The 25,265-nt window shown below is 40.5% G+C and overlaps 2 protein-coding genes across 3 annotated transcripts in view; one reads left to right on the forward strand and one right to left on the reverse strand.

The window, feature by feature from the left end:
- adcy2a (adenylate cyclase 2a) overlaps window positions 1-3,477 on the forward strand; it is an 80,752-nt gene extending 77,275 nt beyond the window's left edge. For both annotated transcript variants that reach the window (XM_038711912.1, XM_038711913.1), the window contains 2 exons: window positions 1,094-1,218; window positions 2,098-3,477. In XM_038711912.1, coding sequence (XP_038567840.1) covers window positions 1,094-1,218; window positions 2,098-2,250 — 278 coding nt within the window. In that variant the 3' untranslated portion in view covers window positions 2,251-3,477. The remainder of the gene's footprint in view (window positions 1-1,093; window positions 1,219-2,097) is intronic.
- A 1,565-nt stretch (window positions 3,478-5,042) lies between these two features.
- dnah5 (dynein, axonemal, heavy chain 5) overlaps window positions 5,043-25,265 on the reverse strand; it is a 111,582-nt gene continuing 91,359 nt past the window's right edge. Inside the window, exons 76-87 of the mRNA XM_038711914.1 lie at window positions 24,524-24,714; window positions 22,001-22,122; window positions 19,662-19,811; window positions 18,591-18,836; window positions 18,103-18,322; window positions 16,441-16,646; window positions 14,328-14,531; window positions 11,759-11,974; window positions 9,399-9,611; window positions 8,323-8,475; window positions 6,332-6,563; window positions 5,043-5,348 (exon numbers count right to left, since the gene is read on the reverse strand). Coding sequence (XP_038567842.1) covers window positions 5,197-5,348; window positions 6,332-6,563; window positions 8,323-8,475; window positions 9,399-9,611; window positions 11,759-11,974; window positions 14,328-14,531; window positions 16,441-16,646; window positions 18,103-18,322; window positions 18,591-18,836; window positions 19,662-19,811; window positions 22,001-22,122; window positions 24,524-24,714 — 2,305 coding nt within the window. The 3' untranslated portion in view covers window positions 5,043-5,196. The remainder of the gene's footprint in view (window positions 5,349-6,331; window positions 6,564-8,322; window positions 8,476-9,398; window positions 9,612-11,758; window positions 11,975-14,327; window positions 14,532-16,440; window positions 16,647-18,102; window positions 18,323-18,590; window positions 18,837-19,661; window positions 19,812-22,000; window positions 22,123-24,523; window positions 24,715-25,265) is intronic.

Here is a 25,265-nt window from a genome sequence, read left to right on the forward strand (position 1 = left end):
TGAGAGTGGCAACTCTTACAGACTTGATATTGTATTGGCAGAGACCATGTCTTATTATTATGCTGCTTTGAATCACTCCCTCAAAATAGAACACGGTTTACTTTTTTGTATGCCCCGTTGATAAGTTGTTTACGGACTTGTAGCCTTTATGCATAACATTTTTTTCTATTTTAGAGCACCATTATGCCGTGGGGGTAATGTAATTATCTTGATAGAAACAGAGAGAGATTTGTACATGTTTAAGTAATAACCAAATAAACTGCTGTTCGCAGCAAGACATAGGTATAGTCATGGCAACATGGCAGCAGAGAGGGATTAAAGAGCAGAGGGAGAATAGAGGAGGAAAGCAGGCGGGCAAGTCCCAGCTCTCTGCGTGTGGTTGGAGTCACAGTTCGATACCTTCAACCTGTCTTTGAAGATCACAGCATGGGATGCTCCATTAACTCAGCAGTGTGTGACTGTACATCCCTGCTGCTTCCAGATAGGCCTAAAACGCTACCATCAGAGAGAGATACAAGACTCCACCCACTGGGACCGGCCCAAACCTCTGGCCGTGCGCCTGTGTTTGCTGCCTACGCACTTGTGTAGATTGACTCAGAAGCCAAAGTGAATAGAGGTCATCTCAGTGCTGTAAAAAGCTCCAGAGCCTGCTCAGCAGAGGTGCTGAGAATGTTGGGAATAAGAGTTCAGCTACATTTAGTTTTCCCCACTTATCTCATGTTCTGATGAAATCTTGTGAAAACCTTTTGTTTATTCTGAAAGCAGCAGGTCTCTTACTCTTACCGTTTTGGAGCTGCTCTCAGGCTGCACTCAATAATTAATCAGTTGTGTCAAATTGATTTTTTTATACATTTCCAACAACATTGTTCAAGTGTGACATCAGAAATCAAAAACAAGACATTTTTACAAGTGCTTGCTGTTTCCTGATGTAGCTACCTTATTTTCGTTTTTGAAAAAGTCTCTTAACATGTGTCCTGTGTTCTGTAATTTCCCCATTCAGATCAAAAAACATAAATGTGACCATGTAGTTATTGAGTACAACCTGTACATATACAGCTGAAATGTTCACTGATTGTTTCGCGTCCTTTGTCAGGTATCAACCATGGTCCAGTGATTGCTGGAGTCATTGGAGCCCAAAAACCACAATATGATATCTGGGGGAACACAGTGAATGTAGCCAGCCGAATGGACAGCACTGGAGTCCTAGGAAAAATACAGGTAATTAAGGGATATGTCCAGTGATATTCTGCATGTCAACACATCCTATGAAAATGTTTTTTTTTTTCACAGCATTGGCTAAAAATAATACAGAATAACTCCAGCCATGACCATCTTCTGTGATGCATTCAAGAATAAACCTCTCATTCTTTGTATATGCCCAACATCACATTGAAACTGTCAACTTCAAACACAAAGCAGCAGAAGCACTGATCCATTTTGTATGTAGACGTTGTAAAGATAAAACTACTCATCCCCTCTACTCATGCTGTTTGTGGTAGCAGTCTCAACGTCATGTGACTCCTTTAAATCTTATCATCGCACCCCACCTGAGCGCTGATAAGACGTAATGGTTTTTCACCTGCATGTGGCTGTGGGTCTCATTCAGTCTTCAGAGGACTGTATTACACTTCAAAGCCTGTACACATTTGATAGAGCAAACTGCTTTCACTTGCAGTTCTGAGGTAGTGCACAGCTATTTCCCATCCTATGTTGATTTTACTGATGTTTCCTAATTTTAAATCCCAGAAGTACTACTTCGTTCTCTGGAAACTGCAGTAGGCTGCTCTGTTATTTTTAAGTTTTTAATATACAAATTGAATTTAATGCAGAAGCTGTGGGACACGTATTTTTGCAAAGTTTAGGGTTTAGACACATACTTCAAATCCAACTTAAATCTTGATTTTGTCTGCTAAAATGCAAAAGAGTTCTGGTGATGCTGAGCAGCATGCCAAGTATACAAGAACTTGTTACTTGAGAATTTTCCTCAGCTCTTGAAAATGTATTCATTTGAAGAGCTGAGTATGTTTGCCAGCAGGAATTTAATTCAATCGTGTGAGATAAGCAAAATGGACGTTACCCATCTGGTTCTCCCTGTAGGTGACGGAGGAGACGAGTCGCATCCTTCTGACCCTGGGCTACATGTGCTCTTGTAGAGGCATCATCAACGTCAAGGGCAAAGGAGAGCTCAAGACTTACTTTGTTCACACAGAGATGACCCGCTCACTGTCCCAAGGGAATGTAATGCCGTAAGATTGGCTCAGATAATGCTGGACTTTAGACAGGCACAAAGAACAGATGTCCTCAATGCTGTTGTAACCGAAACAAAGTGTGAGGCACGAAGGAATCAGATCTGCGCTGTGAGGTAGATAAAAATCTGATTTTAATGTTGCATTGCAAGTTACCTATGCCACAGCTGTAATATACATTTTGTCACTTATGTAACTGTAAGTGTAGCATGTACAGCAAGTAGGCAATAACCCCAGAAATATAATGTCATAAGAATGTTGGATTTAGAAAAGCCACAGTGGAGAATCTGAAATGGTCTAAATTAATATTCTGACTCAGTTCTTGGAGGCCCTTAGCAGTCTCTTTGCCGTAAAATACTCTTTTACAGCCAGGTACACCGAAAACAGAATCTATGTTCTGTTCATGTGACAGTACATTTTGGATTTCAAACGATGTACTATACAGTGAAAAGAAGGGAAACCAAGAGTGGAAACAAAAACATCAAGGCCTCTTGAGAGTAAACAATGGTAATTTATTTAAAGACATGCTGGTGTTATGGATATAAGGAAGTTTGCGTGTCCCCAACTTAATTTAAAGTGATACAAAAGGCATCAGAAGGAACATCTGATATCAGAATGAAATCTAAGGACAGATGTTACTAAGGAAAAGTGCATGACCCCTGTTGCAAAGGAGAAGCTGGTCCTGTGTAAAAACAGGCAGCCAACAAGGAGACATACATACGTGTATATAACTCTTCAACCTTGCAGAAGCAAGAAGTCTTGGATGTATTTTACAGATGGCCCATACAAGGAAAAAGCATAAAAAAATAATCTATGAATATATTGTGATATTCATGCAGGGCCAAGTTTCACCACAGCTGTCTTTGCACTTAAATTATCTTGTCTTCATTGACTGTTTACACAAAACTAACAATATTAGTCTTTATGCCATAGGTCTGATTTGGCAATGCCTGCTGAAAATGGAAAATCAGGTGTCGGTTGCTGTTCAGACAAGGTTGAAAGGATCAGAGCCGTTAGAGTCAAACTACTGGATAACAAAGGGATAAAGATGATTTTAGTGTCAAGATTATAATTTGGGAAACCCAAGCCTGATCTGTGTACAGGGTAGCTTTAGAGTGCATATGGTACGGTGGTTTTGTAACAAAAGAAAATACTACCAAAAAAGTGTTTTGATGTATTGATGATGCCTTTGTTTTTTGTAAAAACTTCATTAAAATTTCTATGTATTTCAGTTCTATTGAGTGCTATTATTGGCCCTGGTTCTTTAAAAAAATATAAAACACATGACAGGGGTGTCCTGTGAAGTGCACAGTATGGGGAAAATATCCCTGCACACTGGATTGATCAATCAAATATGTGGCTCCCATGATCTAGAATGAGTCCACTCTGGTTCAATATGATTTTGTCTTTAGGAACATGGTACATACTTGACATTGGGCAATGCTCCTGGTGAGCAGATGGACAGATATAATATGTCTAGACTTATCTGGGCCAAAGTTGAATCATTCAGTGAAGCAGCACAGTTTCACACTGCTGTTTCCATTTTAAGAGGCAAACATTTCAGTTTTGAAAAGTAGGAATAGAGACAACCAGGGTAAGTACACTCAATATGGTGAATAAAAAGATAATTCCTTTGCATATTGGACATAATTGTAAGGAGAAAAAAAAAGAAAACCTGACTATCATCTTCATTGTGATCTAAAAATAGTTTCTGTTATGGTACGTATTACATGTCAAACACAGCTAGCAGAAGACCAAACTCTAATAATACAGAAATTACACAAGATGAGGAATTCAGACATTTATAGCTGAACTTCAGTTATTACACTACAGCTGTCTTTGTCTCCTTTGACCAAAAGTAAAACGGACAACACTGACATGATGTTTGACCTTGTGTTGACTGGACTAAAAACATTATTTGACCTCAGCTCCTGACATTATCTGCACAGTAACATGAACTGCATGTTTCAGCACTGGCCCCCCTACTCTGTCACATCTTCCTACTTTGTAATAGAAACAAAGTACACAGCTGAGTCTTAAAAAAACAACATAGTGGTAGCCATGGTAACAGATGTTTACCCTGCATGCTCTAGGACATTGGGCACAGGACTGATGGGAAGTTAAAGAGGTGGTATTATGCTCATTTTCAGGTTCAAAAGCCTATTTAGGCGTTGTATCAGAACAGGTTTACATGGTTTCATTTTCAAAAAACACCATATTTATTGTCATACTGCACATTGCTGTATTCCTCTTTTCACCCTGTGTTGAAGGCTTTGTTTTAGCTATGGAGTGATAGATCTTGTCTCTAAATGATCTTTGTTGGGAGTTGCACACGCGCAGTTCCTAGTTAAGGACTACTAGCTCAGAAGCAGAGAAGGGCAGGTCAGCGAAAGGCCGGTAATAGCCAATCGGAAGCAGAGAAAGGCGGGTCAGCGAAAAGACGGTAAACAGCTTCGATTCAGCTGTAGGCTACATGTTGCTGACCAGGTTGGCAATTTGGACTGGAGCAAGAGTTTCAGAGTGGTCAGTTATTAATCTGTAACAAAAGTATCTTTCATCCATAAAGTTTTAACTGAGCTCTGTCTCTACATCACAGTAACAACTTCATGTCCATTGACTGCTTGGAGGGTAGTTAGTGTTTGGAAGGGAGAGGAGAGGTGTGCTGCAACTCGGTGTTTTTGAGGGCATGTCGGACGAGCATTATGACACGTATTTTCATTGTGACGTCAAAAGAAAGGGAAGTAAAGGCTGGACTACAAACGAGCTGTTTTCAAGCAGTGTTTTCTGTGCGAGATGGCCACTCCCTTTGGGGTGGACTTTGAGCTTTTTCACTTTACTAACCTAGTACATGCACAAAAAAGATATATAACTCAATAAAGGAGAGGGAAAAAGCCAAAAACCGTAATACCACCTCTTTTATAACCAGTCAGTGTTTCTCAACATGAAGCGATCATTTGACGTCACAGAGGAGTGCCACACCCCGTAGGATCCAGTATTCTGGAGGAAGGGAAGTCTTCAGGGCTACAGCTGCGATGTAATTCATGTCGGTCCTAACTGGCTTCTTGTAGATTGGACAGGAGTAGAGGCGCGAATCCTTCGCACCTGAAACACAGGAAAGTGTCACTTCATGCACACTGCTAAAGAAGAAACTCTTAACACAGCAACTCATTTTTGATAAAAACTAATAGAAAACAGCAACAGCTGGCACAATTGTCTCTTCGTTAAAGTCATAATTAAAACATCTTTATACATAAAATTATTTTAAGTCAATGAAACATTTAAATCAGTGTGGAGATGCCAATGAGAGACCCAGCTGTGTTTAACACAGCGAAAAAATCCTGCTCAAATCAATCAGTAACTCTTGGCAGAACAGGTGGTTATGTCCCACCGCTCCCACAGCACCACCTTACGTGCTGGGTCTTAAGCAGTAAGCTTGGTAGCTGGTTTGTTGTCAGCCCGTCAGTGACAACATGCTGGAGCGCTACTTGAGTGTTCTTCAACAGCCCACCCATCAGCATAAAAACCCTAATTTTCACAAGCAAAAAAGCAGCCATTGTCGAGTCAGTCTTCAGCGATGATATACACAGGGATCAAATTAATCTCACAATTAAGTAGAGCAGTTTTCAAGACTCACATGTGTTGAACTGACACACACACAAACACAGACACCCAGCAGGCAGGCTTCTTGTGGGAAAAGCTGGGAGGGGACATGGTGTAAACAAACCGCATTACACGTATCATTGGATCATTAATTCATTTCCCAGGCAGCCTTGCTTGCAGGCATCCAAATGGGGCCCGTCTCTGCTGCCTGCCTGAATATAGTCTGGTCTTATCCAGAACAAACACTGTGCCACATACTGCCGGTAATCTATTCCCAGACAAAATAAATAGCACTTAGTCTGCTTGACATTTAAATGTTACGTCTATCCATTCTGAGTGATTGCGTAGGATGTAAATGTTGAGGAGGAGAGACAGAGACTGATCCTGATACAGAAAAGAGCCAGGATTAAAGCTTTTACATTGTCAGAGTAGAGTTTTCAATTCAGACTCATCATCAAAATCCACTCTCACACAGTAAAGCTCACCATTGTTCTCAGCATACATCCTGATCACGGGCATCATCTCGAATAGGACTTTGGGCTTGGAGTCGATGAGTTTGCAGCTGCGGCGGTCCCAGCCGGCTCCCTCCAGGTACAGGCCGTAGACGTACACTCCCTCTGCGGGGGGCTGGGTGACGTCGTCCTTCATCCACCTGGTCACCTCGTTGCACAGCACCATGCGGTCCAGGGCCCAGCCCTTGTTGGCCCGGGTGATCTCCTGCAGATGCATGGAGAAATCCATAGGTTTATGCAGCAATGTGGGCAGTTTGACAAGGCAGTAAGCATGCATGACAGAGCTGACATTTGGCATCTGTTTTGCACGCAAAAAAAATCTATTTTCATAACAAGGCTGTAAAAGAGACAATACAATAAAAAAAAGCACTGAGTAGGGTAGAGAAGTGTACTCCACCAATGTCGTCGTTTTGTGAGATGCTATGCCAACAGAAAGAAAATAAATCCAATACAACTCAAAAAGAGCGAGAGCAGAGTGCACACTAAATAAATTAAATGTGTGTGTGTATCCCCTCAGTCATTTTATGCTCATTTTGAAGGAGAAAAAAAAATCTTATTTGGCAAAATTGACCAGATAAAGAATGATAAATACGAAGGACAGACGCACAGAGGACAGATTATAAAAACATGCCAAGAATTTCAGGCTTACACAGAATCAAAGCACCCTGTATACGGTTTGTGATGCCACTACAAAAGCTGCAGCATCTCTCCCGAGAAAGCAGTATACTGTACAAGCTCAGTGAGAGGAAATGATGGCTATATTTGGGAACTAACACAGACGTCCAACAAATCCCTGCTCAGTAAAATACAGACATCTGCATCCATGATATTTTCTCTGACTGAGCAGGCAACTGGGATTTTCTACAATGGAATGCATTACATTAGAAGGCAGTCAGATGTGCAAAACTGACACCAATAATAAATGATGTCCTTTTCCTACTACTGCGCAAATTGCAAAGTAAATTGATTTGTTTTTTGTCTTTTATCCAGAGCAACTTACAATTGCTGTATATGTCAGAGGTCGCATGCCTCTGGAGCAACTAGGGATGTCTCACACAAAAACAGTGTCTTATCCACTGCACCATCATGCGTCTCTATCTCAGTGTTACTGTATAAAAAGACCTCAATGTGTTAAATACTAAAAAAATTCAAATAGATGTTGTAGGTCTCAGGATAAAAGCAAGAGCTCCCCAAAAGGGTGGAAGCCTTATTGGCCAGTATAAACAAAGTATTTAAAGTGTGAACATCTGTATTGAATTCCAATCATTCATGAAACTCATGAAGTTTGTGTCCTTGAGTTAACTGGATGCCTGTTGTAGGAAATTAAACATCAGCTCATCCTCTTTGTATAAGATAAGAGGTCATATTTAACACAATGTCAAAGGCTCATTTTTTGTTTTGCTCCCCAGATCGCTGGTACTGGTTTCACCAGAATTTTAAAAGTTGTCGTCTATCCTGCAGCAAAAAAGGCACAAAGGACAAGACAGAAAATGCTTACATTGAAAAACTGGGAGAAATGCAAATGCACTAGCTGAGCCTCAAGTTAAAAGAAAAAGTACAGTATAAATATATTATAACATATAAATTGTTAACTAAAGAGTGCTTGCTCTGAGATGCATATTATGTAATCCAATGTCTTTTTTTATGCTCCCTATAAATCTAGATACATTTTTGGATTTTATAATATATAAGAACAATGAGTCCTAACATCATGGACATGACTTGAGATCTGGATGAATTACGGTTAAACATTCCTCTGTGGTATTCAATCCCTGCACATTAATATAAATTGGAAAACAGAGTGTGTGCAGTGTGATTGTGCTTGCTTTCCTGTGTGTGTGTGTGTGTGTATACATGCATGTGTGAGTGTCAATGTGGCCGTGTGCCTGCTTCTCCCTCTGCGTGCCATCTGGTCCCCTCCCCCGCAGTGGTTAAGTAGGTGGGTAGCCTGATGCCGTGCGTACCTGTCTCATGGCTGTCAGGAAGCCCTGCGGGTTGAAGAAGCCTGTCATCCAGAAGCAGTTGGGCCGCCCTTCAAAGATCCAAGCCTGGAACTGCCGGTTCCGCTCAAGCAACTCTGTGAACCAAAACCCCAGGGTGCTGGAGGCCCACGATGCCTGAAAAATAAAGACAAACAGCGACACGAACAAAACATTACAACGCAACACAGGAAACTGAAATCCCAATGGATCACAGGAGAAGACAGTGTGGCAAGAGAAAAAGAAAGAATTCAGCATGGTAGAATAAAAAAAAAAAGACAACAAAGCAGAGCAGAGTGGAGGCAAATGGGCCAAAAGAAGATAGCACTGCAGGTAGAAAAAACTCTGGATCCCAGCCAGGAAGACATTCGAGTCTATATTATTCTAATGATGCAATGTTTGTGAGAGCTCGGCTTGAATGCCAACCAAACAATTCCGCTATGAGATACAGGAAAAGTCATGACGAGTCATTCTTCTTTGTTGTTTTCCTCTTGCTCCCCCTCTCTCAATATTCCAGCAAATTTGTCAACTAAGTTTGAGAGATTCATTCATCACAGAAATGGATTTGTCTGCTACATTTTTTTAAAGTAAAGTAGCTATATAAATAAAAGGTAAGTTAGGAGCATCAGTGTGGCCTAAAAAAGAAATTAGAGGCTGAACGATGATAACGAGCTTTCTTTTAGCTAGCAGGACATATCTGATGTTATTGGAAACAAACCTTTGATTTACTTGAGGACAACAAATAACATCAGAGAAACTATATCTGCATAGTAATAAAAAGATCTTTGAGATATTAAATTGTGCCTGAAGGCTCCCTAAAATGGCTTGTTAGCATTCCTTATTGAAAGCAGTGGACATTAAAAGCTTTCAGTAGAATTAAAAAGATGACGACATGGTCAATGCAGGTGATACTGACAGAGGCAAATAGATGAAGAGTGCTGATCTGCTTTTGTTGTGATGTGTTTGAAAGTCTGCAAGTAAATTACTATGAGTGACGCCACATTACGGGCACAGTGAGTTCAGTCTAAGTATTTTAATTCCAGGCAATTTTCTTAACCAACCTTCTTCCAGCGTGCAGGAATGCGCGCATCATACATGCAATCCAGGGCATCCCGCAGATTCTCGCTCATGATTATGGTCCCATCGATGGCCAACTTGAGGTCCGTCAGGGTGTTTCGGACCAGAACTATGACCCTCTTCATCCGATCGATCTCCTGACGCAGGAAGATGTTCATGGGCTGGAAAGGACCCATCTTCTGGAGGCGCTCCCTCACCTGGTTGCATTTCATTGAATCAAATAAGGAGATGAAACTTTAATGCATGTCCTGAACAATTCATAATGCATAGGCTGAAGACGTATGAGCACACACAGACTTGCTATGTAGATAGAGAAAGACATGTTCACGATCTGGAAATGTACCTACAGTTCCATTTACCTCCACTATACATGTAACTTGTTAATATAAAGATTAGTTTGTTCCATTTGAAACTTTTGAGTGTTGAATAAGCTTTTCTCTTTATCTTCTGGATAATAAAAAAAGGGAGGGGGTCTGTTCACATGCTTCAGGTACAAGTTGCACGCAGGATGTGAGGTTTCTATAGTTACTATTAATGCTAAGGAACAGAAAAGAATGTGAGATGGATTCTGTGAATTCCTCGGTTTTTCTTGGTACAAAATGAGATGCAGGTGGTACGGTACCTTCAACTGGCTCAAGGCTCAAACACTTTTTACAAGCTATGTATAAAATTGAAGAAAATTATTTATCACATTAAAGTATATTTAGGTTGAAAAAAGTTATTTTTTTAACATTAAATCAAATACACAGTTAAGCGGCCGAAATGGGTTTCCTCAGGTGGGTGACTGGTGTCTCCCTTAGAGATAGGGTGAGAAGCCCGGCCATCCGCGAGGAGCTCAGAGTAGAGCCGCTGCTCCTTTGTGTTGAAAGGAGCCAGTTGAGGTGGTTTGGGCATCTGGTAAGGATGCCTCCTGGATGCCTCTCTAGGGAGGTGTTCCAGGCACGTCCAGCTGGGAGGAGGCCTCGGGGAAGACCCAGGACTAGGTGGAGAGATTATATCTCCACATTGGCCTGGGAACGCCTCAGGATCCCCCAGTCAGAGCTGCTTAATGTGGCTCTGGAAAGAGAAGTTTGGGGTCCCCTTCTGGAGCTGCTGCCCCCACGACCCGACCCCGGATAAGCGGTTAAAGATGGATGGATGGATGGATGGACAGAGTTAACAAACAGCATGTTGTCTAAAATGTTGTCTCAAATACAACATTATCTATTGTTCTTATTTATAGCTCACAAGGAATCCTCTTACAGTGTACTTGATGTGAATTCCTAGTTGTTACGAGTTCATCTTTTCTGTAGTGGTTGCAGTAAAATTTGTTCTTACTGAAGCATTGTTAAGCTCTGTTTGAGACTGAGAACATGACCACAAATACTGATATACTGAATATCTTGTTAAACAACTTGATATGACTGGAAAAATAGTATTTGCACAAATGTAGATCTCCTATTTTTGAATTTTAAAAAAAGTTGTATTTTAAGTGACCCCCTTTCACACTTTTAGCCATTATTTTATTATAACTTATTTTGTTTATTTTAGTTCCTAATTTTCTTTTCTCAGTATATTTGGCAGTTTCTTTATTCAATAAAGTGGGGAAAAAAGTAGATTTTTTCAAAAATGACTATTTCCTTATGTTTACGTAAATAAACGCATACTGGCTTTGTAGCTGCTGTACAGGACAGTGTTGAGTCACACATGTAGATGCTCACAGAGCAGCGTTTACATTAGCAACAGCATTTTTGTAATATAAAACTATATTAATATAAATTGAATGGCAGGAAAAGCGGTATTGTTTTCTTTAGTGATTATTTTGCTGTGTGGCAACAACGTTATTAGCGGAAACACTGTTGTGTCGCCGTGCTGTGGTCCAGCCAATCAGAGATTACATTCCTGAAAGTTTTGGCAGCATCTTTCGCACTGTGCTGATTACAATACATTGTCCCTGTCCCTGTACAGACACAGGCAGGCAGACACAGGGTGTGGTGCGCAGTGACAAGTTTTCCATGACGAGCTTTACGCCTCGCCTTCTCACCTCACTTTCTCTTAAGTGTCAAAAAAAAAAAAGAGAAAACTCAAAATAAAATAAAGCTATGTTCGCACCCGCCCTCTATTTCTGGTCATCATCTCTCTCCGTCTATCACTGTCTCAGTCACACAACCTTCCATCACCTCAACAACACACATCACACTTTTCTGGCTATACCACACCAGCCACTTTGAACAGCACACATGGTGCTTCACTCACCTCAGGCTGTTTATCATGCCCGCACACACACACGCACACACACACACACACACACACACAGTTAAACAACATATCAAGTTGTTTAACAAGTTATAACACACAGGCTTACTTCAAAAGGTACGTAGTCAGGAGGTAGTTTCTCCAGCATGTCATCAGCCAGCCTGGACACCACAGCCTCTCTGGTTTCTCCTCCACCTGATGAGCTGTCTTTAGGCTGAATACTGAGGATGGTGTCCAGTACGTCCTTCGCCAGTTTACTCTGGTAGGTTATGTCTGCGTTCGGGTGGAGACCGAACACCTCTGGAGTGTCATAGGCTGGGAGGCCCTGTAAAAGAAAAACAACAACAGTTATTGAACCAGAGGTTACTTTGGCTCGCATAGCTTTTGTGAAAATATTTTCAGAAAGAAATAGCCAAGATGTATTCTCTGTACTCTCACAACAAGTGCTGTAAGAGGGCCCTAGTGCCCCCACGGAGCAACTTATCACCTCTCTCTGACGGCTGAACTTATAGGTGAAACAGTCTCCAACAAAGTGGGACAGATTTTAATGTGCTGGCTTTTTTTATGGTATTGAGGGTTGGTTGCCTCTCTTCTCCCCAGTTTCATGCCTATTTTCCAGCACTTCAGTTTGTGTCACTGCTAAGCCACTGTTGGCCAGGGTAAAGTGTAGGCAGCCAAGTGTCTCCTCTGATACACACAGTGTCACTAGCTGCTTCTGTTCATCCTCCACTGAAGAGCGTCACAGTGGGAATGTAACACACGAGACATTCATGCTATCCCTCCCGGTCCAATGGGGCACACATCTGAAAAAACTAGTATGAATTGCTAGGGCACTGACGGGACCACTCACCGGGTTCCCACCCACAGTTACAGCTAATTGCGCTCAGTGACCCCTACGACCAAGCCAAAGGTCCTACTGCTAGAAACTGAGCTCTATGATAATGAGTGGTTGTACCACCAATGTGGCTTTATGTGTTTGTAGCATTAAGACAGACTGATGCTTTGTTGTGCTTTGATAGGTTGTTTTTAAATGTTTTTGTGTGTTACTGTAAATTCTTACTATCAAAGAGACTGTGCAGACTTGAATGTACACAACTACTAGCGGCACTAATTACTGGTGACCTTTGTTGCATCACTCTCTGCCTTATTTTCTGTCATCTCTCCACTATAACTATTTAATAAAGGCACAAAATGCTGTCATTCTAATATGGGTAAAATGTACATTTCTGGATTAAAATCAGGGCCAAAGTTATTTAAAATTACTTAAGAAGTGAGCTGATACTGAAAATCTGCCTATCAAAGGCGCCGAGTTGGGCTGCTTTAATTGGTTCAAAGGCATCTTGCACTTTGTGCCTTTCTCAATGATGACAGGAAGAAGGACCATCTGTTACTGCAGCATTACTAATGAGGTTCCTTATAAAACTGGGAAATTTAAACAAACTTACTTTCTAACAGCTGCAAAGCTTCATTATGATCAATAATGGCATGCGAGCAAAGCCCTTCAAAAGCAAAGACAGATCCAATATGTGGTACACTTTGTTTCGTCTTAGGGAAACCTCTAATTGCCTCTAACACATCAAGAATGGTGTAATGGCGTGAAACTGCACTTAGCACATGGAAGTGACGACTGAAAATAGGGTTTCATCTTTGCATGTTAGCACGTTTTGGCAAAGATTTTTATTTCTCCTTGGCTGAAAAAGTTTTGTTTCTATATTATCAGACTTCTTTGTTGATGGAGAAAAGCTGAGAGTTTGCATTGTGGAAATAAAGACGCTTGTAATTTATGTCAATACTGGATCGTTTTTCCCTCAAACATCCATCACGCTGTGTATTCAAATAGGTCAAATCAGGAGGAAAGCCTGGCCAATATATAGAGACAAATGGGAGGTGATGAAGAAAGAGACACACTGGGTGCTGGACAGAATATCCTTTGTCCCACACTGTGGTCATTTATATTCTCTTAGGGAATTTTAACTTTGTTCCTGTCTGTCTACATTTCATTTAAAAACACAGACACGTGGACACACATGCAGGGACACATTGTGTTCCGGTTGTCTGTGGAGTTAAAGCGTGAATGTGTATGTATTTGTGTGTACACAGTATGTGCATTTGAATGTTGTGCATATTTGAGCTTGTGTATGTGTGCTCTCCAAGGCTGTGTTTGTCATCCTCTATTTGAAGGGCGGTGCAGAGGAATAGCCTGGCAGCCCTGAGCATCCATCATAATGAAACTAACTTTAATGAAACTAGCTCTGGAACTGCCCCCAGATGCACGCACGCATGCATGCACACACACACACACACACACACACACACACACACACACACCAGACTAATAAATCATACATAATCTGTAATAATGCTTGCATTTTATACAAAAACCACACATGGCATATCTGGATGTGACAAGAGTGCAGTGTATCAGATTCCTGCAGAAACCTCCTCTTTTCACCGTTTGTGATGTCATTGAAAGCTGACAGCATGGGGAAAAACTGAAACAAACAGCAATATCACATGTCAAGTGCAGAATTTTAAAAAAAAATGTAGAAAGATAGATGATACAAGAAAGCTCTTAATAGAGACTGATGTGACATGTCCAGGAGTACAAATGGTTTAAAATCTGCTGTTTTTATTTGTAGTATGTGCAGTCAACCATCATCCGCCTGGATGTGACTCACCTGAATGTATGTCAGATACTGGTCAACACTGGAACATTTCGGGATGCTGTAGCCCTTGTAGAAGTTAAAGGCAGGTCCAAACATGTCCTCACTGAACCACACCTTGGCGAAGGTGTTAAGGAGGCGCTTGTCATAGTCATCAGTCACACGACCACCGTATTGAATCTCTCCGATCATGTATCGCACTGTGTTCCAGGACACACCCTGAGGAGATATGAAACAGGGATACAAGATGACAGCGATTCAATGTGTGAAATATTAACAGGCCAAAGCTTATGTTATGCACTTGGTTATTATTTCTGTTCGGCACATTCATGAAAGTTGGATGTGGCACTTTTCTGCTAAACATTTCACGAAATAAATGTCTTTCATATCTGAGGACAACATTGATCAACTCCTCAGAGAGGTTCACTGCAGATATGGTAAGGTTATTTTGTCAAATCTAGCTGTAGAAATGGAACCAGAGGGACATTTTCCTTCCTTTTATCATAATAATTTAGAAGCGCAAATCCATAATGCATTCTTAAAGGGGGCTAAGAAAAGGTGAGAGACCCTCGACAATTATGAGGGATTCATTAAAGGGGCATTATGGAGTTTCCAGCGGCCACTAGCGGCGCGGCTTTAAGATTGCTACCAGGCATGTGCTCATACACGTGCTCGCTTGAACTCGTGAGCAAGCACAACTCGAAACACAACCGCTTTCATACAGAAATCCTGCAATAAACGCAGGAACACCAGGATGCAGGCTGTGGCTTTTCACTCAGACATGTTCAGGCTCTGTTACTTCAACGTTCCCATCTCAGAGGCAGATCAACACCGCCTCGTGACTTCATTCAGTGCTGCCAGCTGCATATCGGCACAATCCTCCCGGAAAAAAGGCAGAGTGACAGCAGCTATAGACGGGCAGGGAGACAGCTTCACACAATATACTGGAAACTCAGGTAAACCCCTACTGCAACGTTACAGTAATAGTTTTATCAGCTGCAGGTTGAACTAATCCATGCTCGTTACATGATCACGATACATTTACTGCATTTAGCTGACGTGCTACATTGTTAGCTCGCCTGCTGCTTTTAGTAACTCTCTTTACTATCTGTGTATCTTTCACTGGAGGCTCAGCAATATCAGCACAGCTAAATGTATTGGGATACGGTTAGTGAGCTGGACTGAATATTATAACAAGATTGTGTCACACTTTATAATAATAAGACTGCAGTAAGTAACTTTACTGTAGTGTTAGGGCATGGCTCTTCCTATGGGTTGTTGTCGCCGTGAAGTTGCAGTATTGTATATTATGTGGGTCATGTTAGTTACAGCGATGGAGAGGTGGAGAAGCGGTGTACCTGAGTATTGGTAAAACCACAACAAATCTAAGCGTCAGCTGGCTGCTCCTGGCTGCATCACTATAGGCTAACGTTAGTAAACAAATCACTCCACATTTGCTTTTTTACCATTACATCCTTTCTTGCGGGCTAAATCAACAGTGGTACACAGGATAGTAACATGGGTCGCGTTACTTGGTGAAGTAATGTGGAAAGTGATACAACTTTGCACCGGATAACATTTGCAACTGCTCGCCGTTAGCCGGCGAGCTAAAGTGACTTTCTCTGTGTTTCTCCAGCTTTACTAATGCTCACTTTGTTCTTAATCGACATCATCTGAACCTGTTTGGTCTAATGGGCTTCAGCACATAAACCTTTATTGTTGTTTTGTGTCCATACGTGGAGCCTGTGTTTTGCTGTGAGCTGGTTGTTTTATGGTGTTAGTGGACTGCATGTCGTTAGTTGCCGTGTCGTCGCTGTAATCTAAGAGAGGCTCAAGAGCGCGCACAGAGCGGAGTCCTGACATTAAAAGCAGAATAGTGGCTGATTCAAGCAATGGAGAAAACAGACGTGTGCTTCATTTCTAAGTAAGTTTTGAGCCCATTGACAATAAGGATAAGGCAATGAAAATTTGATTAATTTCACTGAAAAACTTTCATATAGTCCCCTTAAGACTTGTGCAGTGCATAAGGTGAATATTTCCTGAATCTGATGCAGTACACTACAGTAAATCTTACTGTTGGTGGTGTATACTGTAGTTTGTTATGCGCTTGAGGTGTCACTTCTTCTACCTTTTTAATGTCCATGTCATCGAGGTGGTTCTGAACAAACTGGACAGTGGCGTTGAAGTCGGCCTGATTAAACTCGTAGGGAATGTTCCATCCCAGCGGCCCATACTTTCTCCTCTCTTGTACTGTGCTGTGGAGGAATGCCACTGCATACAGCATTGGCTTCCACTGCACCATGTTACTGACATCCAAAAGGTCCTGGTTTATACCTGATGAAGAATACATGAACATATGAGCAGCCCTCTTCAACCGGAGGCTAAAAGTAAAATGTACAGAAAAGTTATTGTGGTTGCATCAGCTTTTGAGGTAAACATTTGGAGCTGTGATCCAAAGCCTTCCAGCGGAAGAAAGTTTGTTACTGGAAATCCCTTTCAAAGACAAAATTTTAAAAAAGACTAAAAACGCTCCAAGCTGGTGACTTTTGAGCCAAAGAAACAAATATTACTTACATGTTTGCTGAGTGAACCATTTTTTAAATTGGTTTAAAAAATTTAATATGTAGCAATTTCCATAACTCCAGGGATGATACATATGCAGTACTGTACGCAGTAAACTTAGCATAATGCAAATTGGCAATTCTTTTGAGAAATCTCTGACAGGAAATGTCACAAAGGGCTTTCATTCAAAAATCTAATAAAGTTTGAATGAAATCTGAGTTAAACTCCAGCTGAAAGTGAAATTCCCACATTTAATCTACATAATAATTCATAAATCTCATAAACAATTATCATCTAAATCCACATATTGGATTCAAAAATGTGGAATTACTAGAAAATATCTCCATATCAACCTAATAGGCAGTCCTATGTGTGAGCTTTGCTTTCTCCCAAATCCAGGTGGTTCAGTCTTGCACCATTTGGGAATTGCAACATGTGAAAGTGGAAATTAGCAAAACAAGTACTGCTTTGAGGGAAAATGGAAAAAGTCAGCCAACCATGAAAATTTAGTTAATAGTCTGTATGCACTGGCCACAACAAGTGTTATTCCTCCTAATCAGATGAAGAAATACAAATTTTAATTGCAGCTATGATTCAAGAGATGAAGAAAAGTGTGTACCCAGATTCTCAATTGCCCTTAAGGATCATCCTTTTTTCATATACGGCTGGCAAAGACGGCTGCCTTATACATATTAAATATTCTTCTCTTTAAGGCTTGAATAAAAACTTAGATATAGCTTAGCTTAAAATGTTTTGAACCTTACAGGCTTTTGGTGCAGCAAACAGGTGTTTATCATCTTGTCTCCCTAGGATACATACACATCCCTTCAGTTATGATTATGTGACTTCTTGAAGCTCTGTATGTGTGTGAGTGTGTACTATGTGTGTGAATCCACAAATGTTTACAAATGTAGACATCAAAAATAAGACACCACACCTTCTGCATGCTCATCATTGTGTCACTTCCTCTGTCTGGCTTACACACACACAGGTAGTCCTCCTGTAATGATTAACTAAGGATCAATCAGTTTACTTTTACTTTTTCATTTTACTTGATTTCTGCCATATTTATGCCTATCAATGTTGTCAGACTGGAACATTGTATTGATTCAGGGCAGGGTGTATATTTATTTCCAATCCAGCCTCACCACTTTCATCCTACTCTTTGAGACTTTGAGTTATGATGTTTTATTTTAAACTAAACTGTACTGAACCAAACTGGCCCCACCTCCATAGTTCCTCTTAAGCCCCGCCTTGAGGCCCTGCGGTGGTTCATTGGTGAACTTGATTGACATCTGCAGAAGGGTGATGGGGAAGTGTCTGTGGACCTCTGTGGTTATCCAAAGGCGGAAGCTGTCATGGATAAAGTCTGTCTCTGTCACTGTGTCCATCAGCTCATCCATGAAGTCCAGACCTAGGTGGCAGTTCTGGAGTAAGGCCCAGCCACCCTGGGGACATACAATAAGAGTAATGGTTTTCATCCATATCAAGGAATGCAAAGTGATGATGTAGTCAAGATCCCCAAGAAAAAGATCCTGTGTGTGACTAACTCTGAAATAGCTGGTCTGTTTGCAAGAGATCAGAATGCTTAAGGGCATTTTAAAAACACATTTTCTGGGAGACTTGTTGTCTAGTTCAACATAATGCATTAAACAGCTGTTCTGCTGCTACATCAAATGATGAAAAAATAGTAGTAGCCTCACACCACCAACTCACATTAGCCATGGTCTGCTGCAGAAGCTTTCGGGCATGGACCTCTTGTCCTTGTCCCATGGAGACATATCGGGTCTCAATCTTCAGCCTCTTCCCCAATGCAATGATGGAGTCGGTTGGATCTGAGCCCATTGACAGGAAGCAGATGAGAGGCGTTCGCGGGTCTGATTCCTCCCACATTTTCTCCAAGTCAAGAATCATCCCTTCAGTGTACTTCTCCCCCATTGCGTCCATTATGTATTTACGGGCCTGGAAGAGACAGGGAAAGAAATTAGAAAGAGTAGATGTGTTTGTTTCCTGCTTTATAATGCAAATGTCTTAAAACATTATACTTGTTCAGCTTTGCAGGCAATGTTAACAATGAAATATTGGAATGCATTTACTTTCTGTAACGCTGGGAACTGAAATGGTTACATGGATTTTTTTATTTTTTTTTAAACTAGCTTACTCTTTTCAGTAAACAGTAAAGACTGCTGCCGGGGGTCAAACGAAGAAAACTGCTGGGCTGTTTGTGAGTACAACAAAATATGTTCACTCCAGGCTCGTCTGCAGTGGACCAAAAAACTACCCATCAGTAAGAAATGAATGTCCATTAGCCATTGTAGACATTCAGGCTCAGTAAGCTTCAGAGAGAGAGAGAGATGTTTAACTAAATGTATTCCACTTCACAAGGAAAAACTTAGCCAAGAGAGATATTACTGTAGATTAAGAGATCTCTAGACTTTTTTTTTTATTGAACCCAGTTTCATTAATACAAGTGCATTTTTTAAATAAACCAGCATCTCTTTTCCAGCCCTGACTTATCAATAAATTAAGAATATGCTGCTATAGGTCTACTCTGCTGTATTTCTTTCATGGTAATTAATTCATTTGAAGTTAAGTTTATGTTAACAGATCGAGATCATACTGTTGCAAATGCATTATGATGCAACCCAGCAACTGTGCATAGATTTACACAACCTATACTGTTCATTATGAAAGTGAAAACAAATGCATTGTAATGGAGCTGATTCGCCACTACATCCCTGTATCTGGACATCGTAACCAGACACACACAGACATGTCTTTTCTAACCTGTGCAATGGTCCTGTCGGGGCACCAGCAGCGTATGAGGAGCAGGCGTCTAAAACAGTCCAGAGCCTGATCATAAGAGTTTGGAACCACCTCCTCCTCTGGGGCCTCCTTATCAAACCATGACTTCCACTGCTTCTCGTTACGGCTTATCTGAAAGAAATGTGTAAAGAGCTCTGACAGGAATACACAGATAAAAACAAATAAACCTTTCATTGTTTCCCATTACATCAAATCTGGACAGGTGAAGAAAAAAAGTCAAAATATACTACAGGCAAACACATGCACAAATGCACTGATTGTCAAAGCAGCCAGAATTAAATCTATCACTAGCAAAAAGAAAAGCAGTAGAAAGAAAAAAAGGAAAGACCAAAAGTAAGTCTTCAACATGGAAGATACTCCTATCATTGCAAATATAAGGTTCTGAACTGACACTTACTGCACTTAGCGCCAATTGCCTGGAAAGCAGTTCGTATTGAATCCATGTAAACATCATGTGCTTTCAAGAAGTGATATATATGGCACAACATGTGCAAATATACTGTGACTTCACCTAGCCTGTTAATAACTGTGTTTATATGCATGCAGGAAACCAGGTTGCTGGGAGAAATCAGGTTAAAGCAGGAAATCAGAGATCGCCTTTACAGTACATGCACTGCAATAACCTGATACTTTATATAACCGGTATTAAGATGCAGCTGGTCAGTAATCTCGTAACTCCGACTGTATTTTTTTAAAACTTTGGCATATTTTAAGTTTATTAGTGAAATATGAAGCAGCTTCCAAACCTGGAGTGTTTGTTTTTCGCTTTTGGACAGAGAACAGGCCTTGAATGGAAGAAGCACACTGTTTTTCCTTAGTATGTGCATTTGTACGATGTGTTTCGTTTTGCGTTATAGTAAGTTAGTAGTTATTTTGGATTTAAAAGACACACCGCCATTAGCAATATTTCCCTGGTGACTACATTTAGTTTTAAGACTGTTGTTCGCTAGACAAAACGGTCAGCTCTGTTAAAATGACAGTTAACGTGAATTACAGATGCCTCTAGCTAAGCAACCTTGCTAGCTCCGCACACAACTGTCTCGTCCAAATATGGTCACGTCCGGTGCCGCTTGGTTGCAAAAACTCAACATGGCGGCGCACTATCAGCCATACTTGTGGCTTCAACAAACCACGTCCATTTCTTATATACAGTCTATTTATAGAAACCCAGTAAAATCATACATGGGCAAGAAAGCAAGCATTTTGAAGTCAAGTGTGTCTTCCTTCATACATATTTAAGGAAGTGAAGCAACCACCTGCTTTACATTCATACTCTATAGATGAACACATTTACAACTGACAGTCTTTGTCTATTTGTCATTGAGCAGCTCCACGAAATTAAGGTGTTAAGTGCTTTGCTGAAGAGCACATTGACAGTAGTTATTGATAGAGGAGAGGGGAGAGTGTCACACATTCATGTCCCACATGCCCATTTCTGAGCACATTTCTGGGGATTTGAGTGAACTTATTGAACCACAAGGCTAGAATGGTCCTATAAATCTACATCCTGCGTGCAGTTCACTACTGTTTTCAGTGTGTAGACAGTCATTAGGGGGCTCAGATGGTTTTGTCTCTATTCTGGGTAGGGGACTAACATCACAATCATGTCCTTGCCTTGTTCTTCTTAGAAGCCTGATTTCATTAAATAAAGAACTGTTAATCCACCTCTCCCTGTTAATCATCCACACAAAAATACACATGTGTAATTGTGTATGTGAAGGAATACAAGGGTGCACACACATACATATTTGTGTGTGTGTGTGTGTGTGTGTGTGTGTGCGCGTGTGTGCGCGTGCGTGCGTGCGTGCGTGCGTGCGTGTGTGCGCGCGTGCGTGCGTGTGTGTGACGAAAGTAACTGGAAGTTTCTCCAAACTAAGCTCATTTCACAGAGCACTGAGCTTTTCCCTCCATGGGATCCACCAGGCTGTCACCCATAAGCGTGTGTGTATTTGTGTGTGAGTGACAGTCGGTCGTCACTCACACATGAGTGTGAGTGTGCGTGTGTGCGTGTGTGTGTGTGTGTGTGTGTGTGTGTGTATGGATGTGTATAAAAGAAAGAGATGAAGCGAGACATGATGAGACTGATATTGACATGCTTACTAGAGCAAAGGAGAGCTGTGAAAAATACTTAATAAGCACCTAGAGACCACTGCTAAATCTGTGTGTGTGTATTTGTGCGCAGAGAGAGAGATGAGCACTGTTATCTTCAGACTTAATAGATAAAAGTCTCAGTTAAAGAAAAGTATTTTACACTTGGCAGGGCATGCCAAAATTTATCAGGTTGTGCTTGTTTGTTGTACCTGATTCAGTATATCAGAGAACTGCCACAATTTGCTGAGCTCTACGAGGTTGAGCCAGGTCATGTCAAGGATCCATTTAGTAGGTTTCTGAGGGCAGGCCTTTAGGTCCAAGGATGCACCTCCTGGAAGAAGAAGAAGAACACACACAACCACGTATACACAAACAGTGAGAAGAACATACAAAATAATATATTAAAATCCAGACATACAGAACCTTCAAAAATATACACAAAAGTCATACTGTGAGTCCATGTTCAGCAGGTCGAAGCTGACAGATGGTGAAGCTGCATGCATGCAGCAGACTGTCTTGTCTTTTCTGGCCTTGCCAGTTGCTATAGCTTGCTTTTATCCCTGCGGTGAGGAGCACTCCATATTTCTGATTCAGTGAACTGCTACAATCCCAATATGTCTGAAATGTGTGTAAACCTCGAGATGAGCTTTAAAAAAAAAAACTATCTCTGCTAAGGAAATATAATTATATATTCTGAATAAAGAATAAAGAGCAAACAGAAAACAGATGGCAGCCTTGAGGCTGTTTTGAGGTGAGTCATAGCTGTACAACACTTGTAGCATCTCTTCTTTTTATGTTGACATTCGAATGCAATCTCTTTGTATATATGGTACACTGTCTTTCTTTGGCTAAAATCATATCTAATAATATATTTAAGAAAAAGACTGACCAGGAACTTATACCTTTTGAAGCTTTAAGCCTCTTCAAGGACAAACAATTAAAGTTTCTTCATATTTGGAACCCTTTTCTGGACTATACTGGAGATGACTGGGCCCAGGCTCTTCGGAGTGGTCTCTGTGGACTAGCATGGTCTAGGATCTCGAGGTACAGCTCCATGTAGGTCTTAGTGTTTAATATGCCACTATCCCTTCATTATGCCTGATTACCTTTATGTCTTTTTTGTAAAAATTGATTCCTCATTTTCTTTCTTTGTTTAGTTATTATTTTGTTGTTGTGTTTTTCTGCATGTGTGGAAAATATGTTTTGTGTTGGGGGTCATTTTTTAAAAAAAGGCCATATTTATCATGCAGTTTCATCTTTAATTGGTTGACCCTTTGCAAATCAATAAATATATTTTCGAAAAATCCTATCCAATATATCAGTCTCGGAGAATGAGACATAACAGACTGGTAAATGAAACACGGTAACATTTTTTCCCTGGAAACTTGTACTTTTCCCCAAATATTACTGCTGACTTTACAGCAGCTCAATCCTTTGGCATATACTTAAGTCTGAAATATAAAGCACTTTATTTTATTTCTGTGCCTACTTTCTTCCATCAATTTCTTAAATTTCTTGACAGCTCTGGGTGGATGTTTTCAAACTCACCACTTCACACCATTGCGCTTAAGGAAATTTTAAGGATTTGAGAGAACTACTAGACTTAATAACAAAGTCAGTAAGTTTAGCTTTAAAGAACATTACTGAGTTTTGAAATGCCGGCGTAGCAGGCAATACACATTTCTGAGCACTGCACAACAGCACTGATTGTTTCAGATATTTTCACATGCATCTATCTCTTTAATCTCTCTCTGTTTCCACATCAGACATAGAAAGAACCCAGAGATGCTCATATTAATGATTCATTTTGACAACATGGTGTAAAGAAATACCAAGAAATCACGCAAGAGCAAATGCATTGAAAGTTCACCTTGGTTGCCACCAGGTGCCAAGCAGCTAGCATCTGCCTGCAAGACTGGTGCACTTGACGTTGACCTTCGTCAAGCAATTAAAAAAGTTACAGATAACATTGGAAAGGATAATCAATGAACAGCTGTCCCAGACACTTCAGACTCATGCATTGGAGCTGAAACGTTTCAGAAAGAGAGCTGATGAGGCTGAAGAAATAAGTTTGCTGGTGGTCCAATCTAGCACATCTGTGGACTCAAACACACGAGAAGGAGACACATAGCATGGCTGGGCACAATGACAATCTCGAAAACAAAGGCAGGAGGGATGATATTATACAGTACATGTTAAGGGACTGACCAAAGGTGTGGAAGGTTTCTTTTGGATGGAAAACATTTCTTTTGGATGGAAAACTTCAAATACAATAAGAAAAAAAAAAGATTTGTGTTGTATAATAATCTTTTTTTCTTAGATTTTTGAAAATATTTTCCTTCTCTGTAGGCATAAATTAGGTTCCATTTATTATATTTTGGTACAGTAATGCATATATGAATATGCCAAAGTAAATCTTCAGAAGTACAGTAAATACATTTCCTTTGTAGTACAAGAAGCTGTTAAATTCATATTATCATTTCCATACATCTGCATATTGTTTCAAGGTTTGGCTTTCTGACAACGTAGTTTATGAATGCAATGAAGCTGAGAAGACAGCTCCTGTGTTCCGTAATGGAAATTATATGTTTAACTGCGTTTAATGATTTACTGTGTTTTATTATGTTATGAAACACCTCCAACTGGCAAGCTTTTGAAAAATCTATCCATGCTTTCATCTGTACAAGTACAACAGAACTTTGAGAAAAAAACCCTGCACATTTTCCTCTTACCTTTAATGAGTGTGAGAAACTCCTCATGTTTGACCCTGTTGCTCTGCATATCAATCTTCAGCGTCAGCAGCAAAGTGAAGAGGAACTTGTGCTCCTCGTACAGGCCCCGTGCAGCGTACTTATACACCTCAAAGGTCATAAACTCTATGATGTTGGCGATGCGTTTGCTGGTGATGGGGCTTTTGGAGGACCTGTTAAATTACACAGATGTAAACACATATAAGGTCTCATCCATGATATAATGTTACACAGTTTACATGTAATATTAACTCCTACAAATACAGACAAGAGATCATAGTATGGTTAGACTGGATTAACTAATGAGTACAGAACAGTCTGTTTTGGTTTATTCACTTAACAGTACTGACAGGCTCAGGATGTCTGCAGCACATGGAAACAGTGAATTATGTGAAAGCTTTTTCTAGCCATTAAGGATATTGGGAACATTGACACAATTAGTTGTATAATTTGACAAGAAATTATTTGAGATGGCATCTCAATGGATAGCTTGTTAAAATGGACTATCACTGTATTTGATGTTTGCCTCAGGCACTTTAAGACTCATGTCACGCATAAACGGAAACAACGAAAGTGCTATTTTCAAAAACAAAACATCACAGTTGTATGTAGTATCAACAATGACTCAGTAGCTCCCACCTTTAACATAAGCACCATGTTTAGTAGAGTGAGGCTACAAGATGATTTGAGTACCACCCATATGTGTATGTCATTTATATATATA

The sequence above is a fragment of the Micropterus salmoides genome, unplaced genomic scaffold (assembly GCF_014851395.1).
Source record: "Micropterus salmoides isolate LMB-PRFRI ecotype aquatic unplaced genomic scaffold, ASM1485139v1 Ms_hic_scaffold_11, whole genome shotgun sequence".
Classification (NCBI taxonomy): domain Eukaryota; kingdom Metazoa; phylum Chordata; class Actinopteri; order Centrarchiformes; family Centrarchidae; genus Micropterus; species Micropterus salmoides.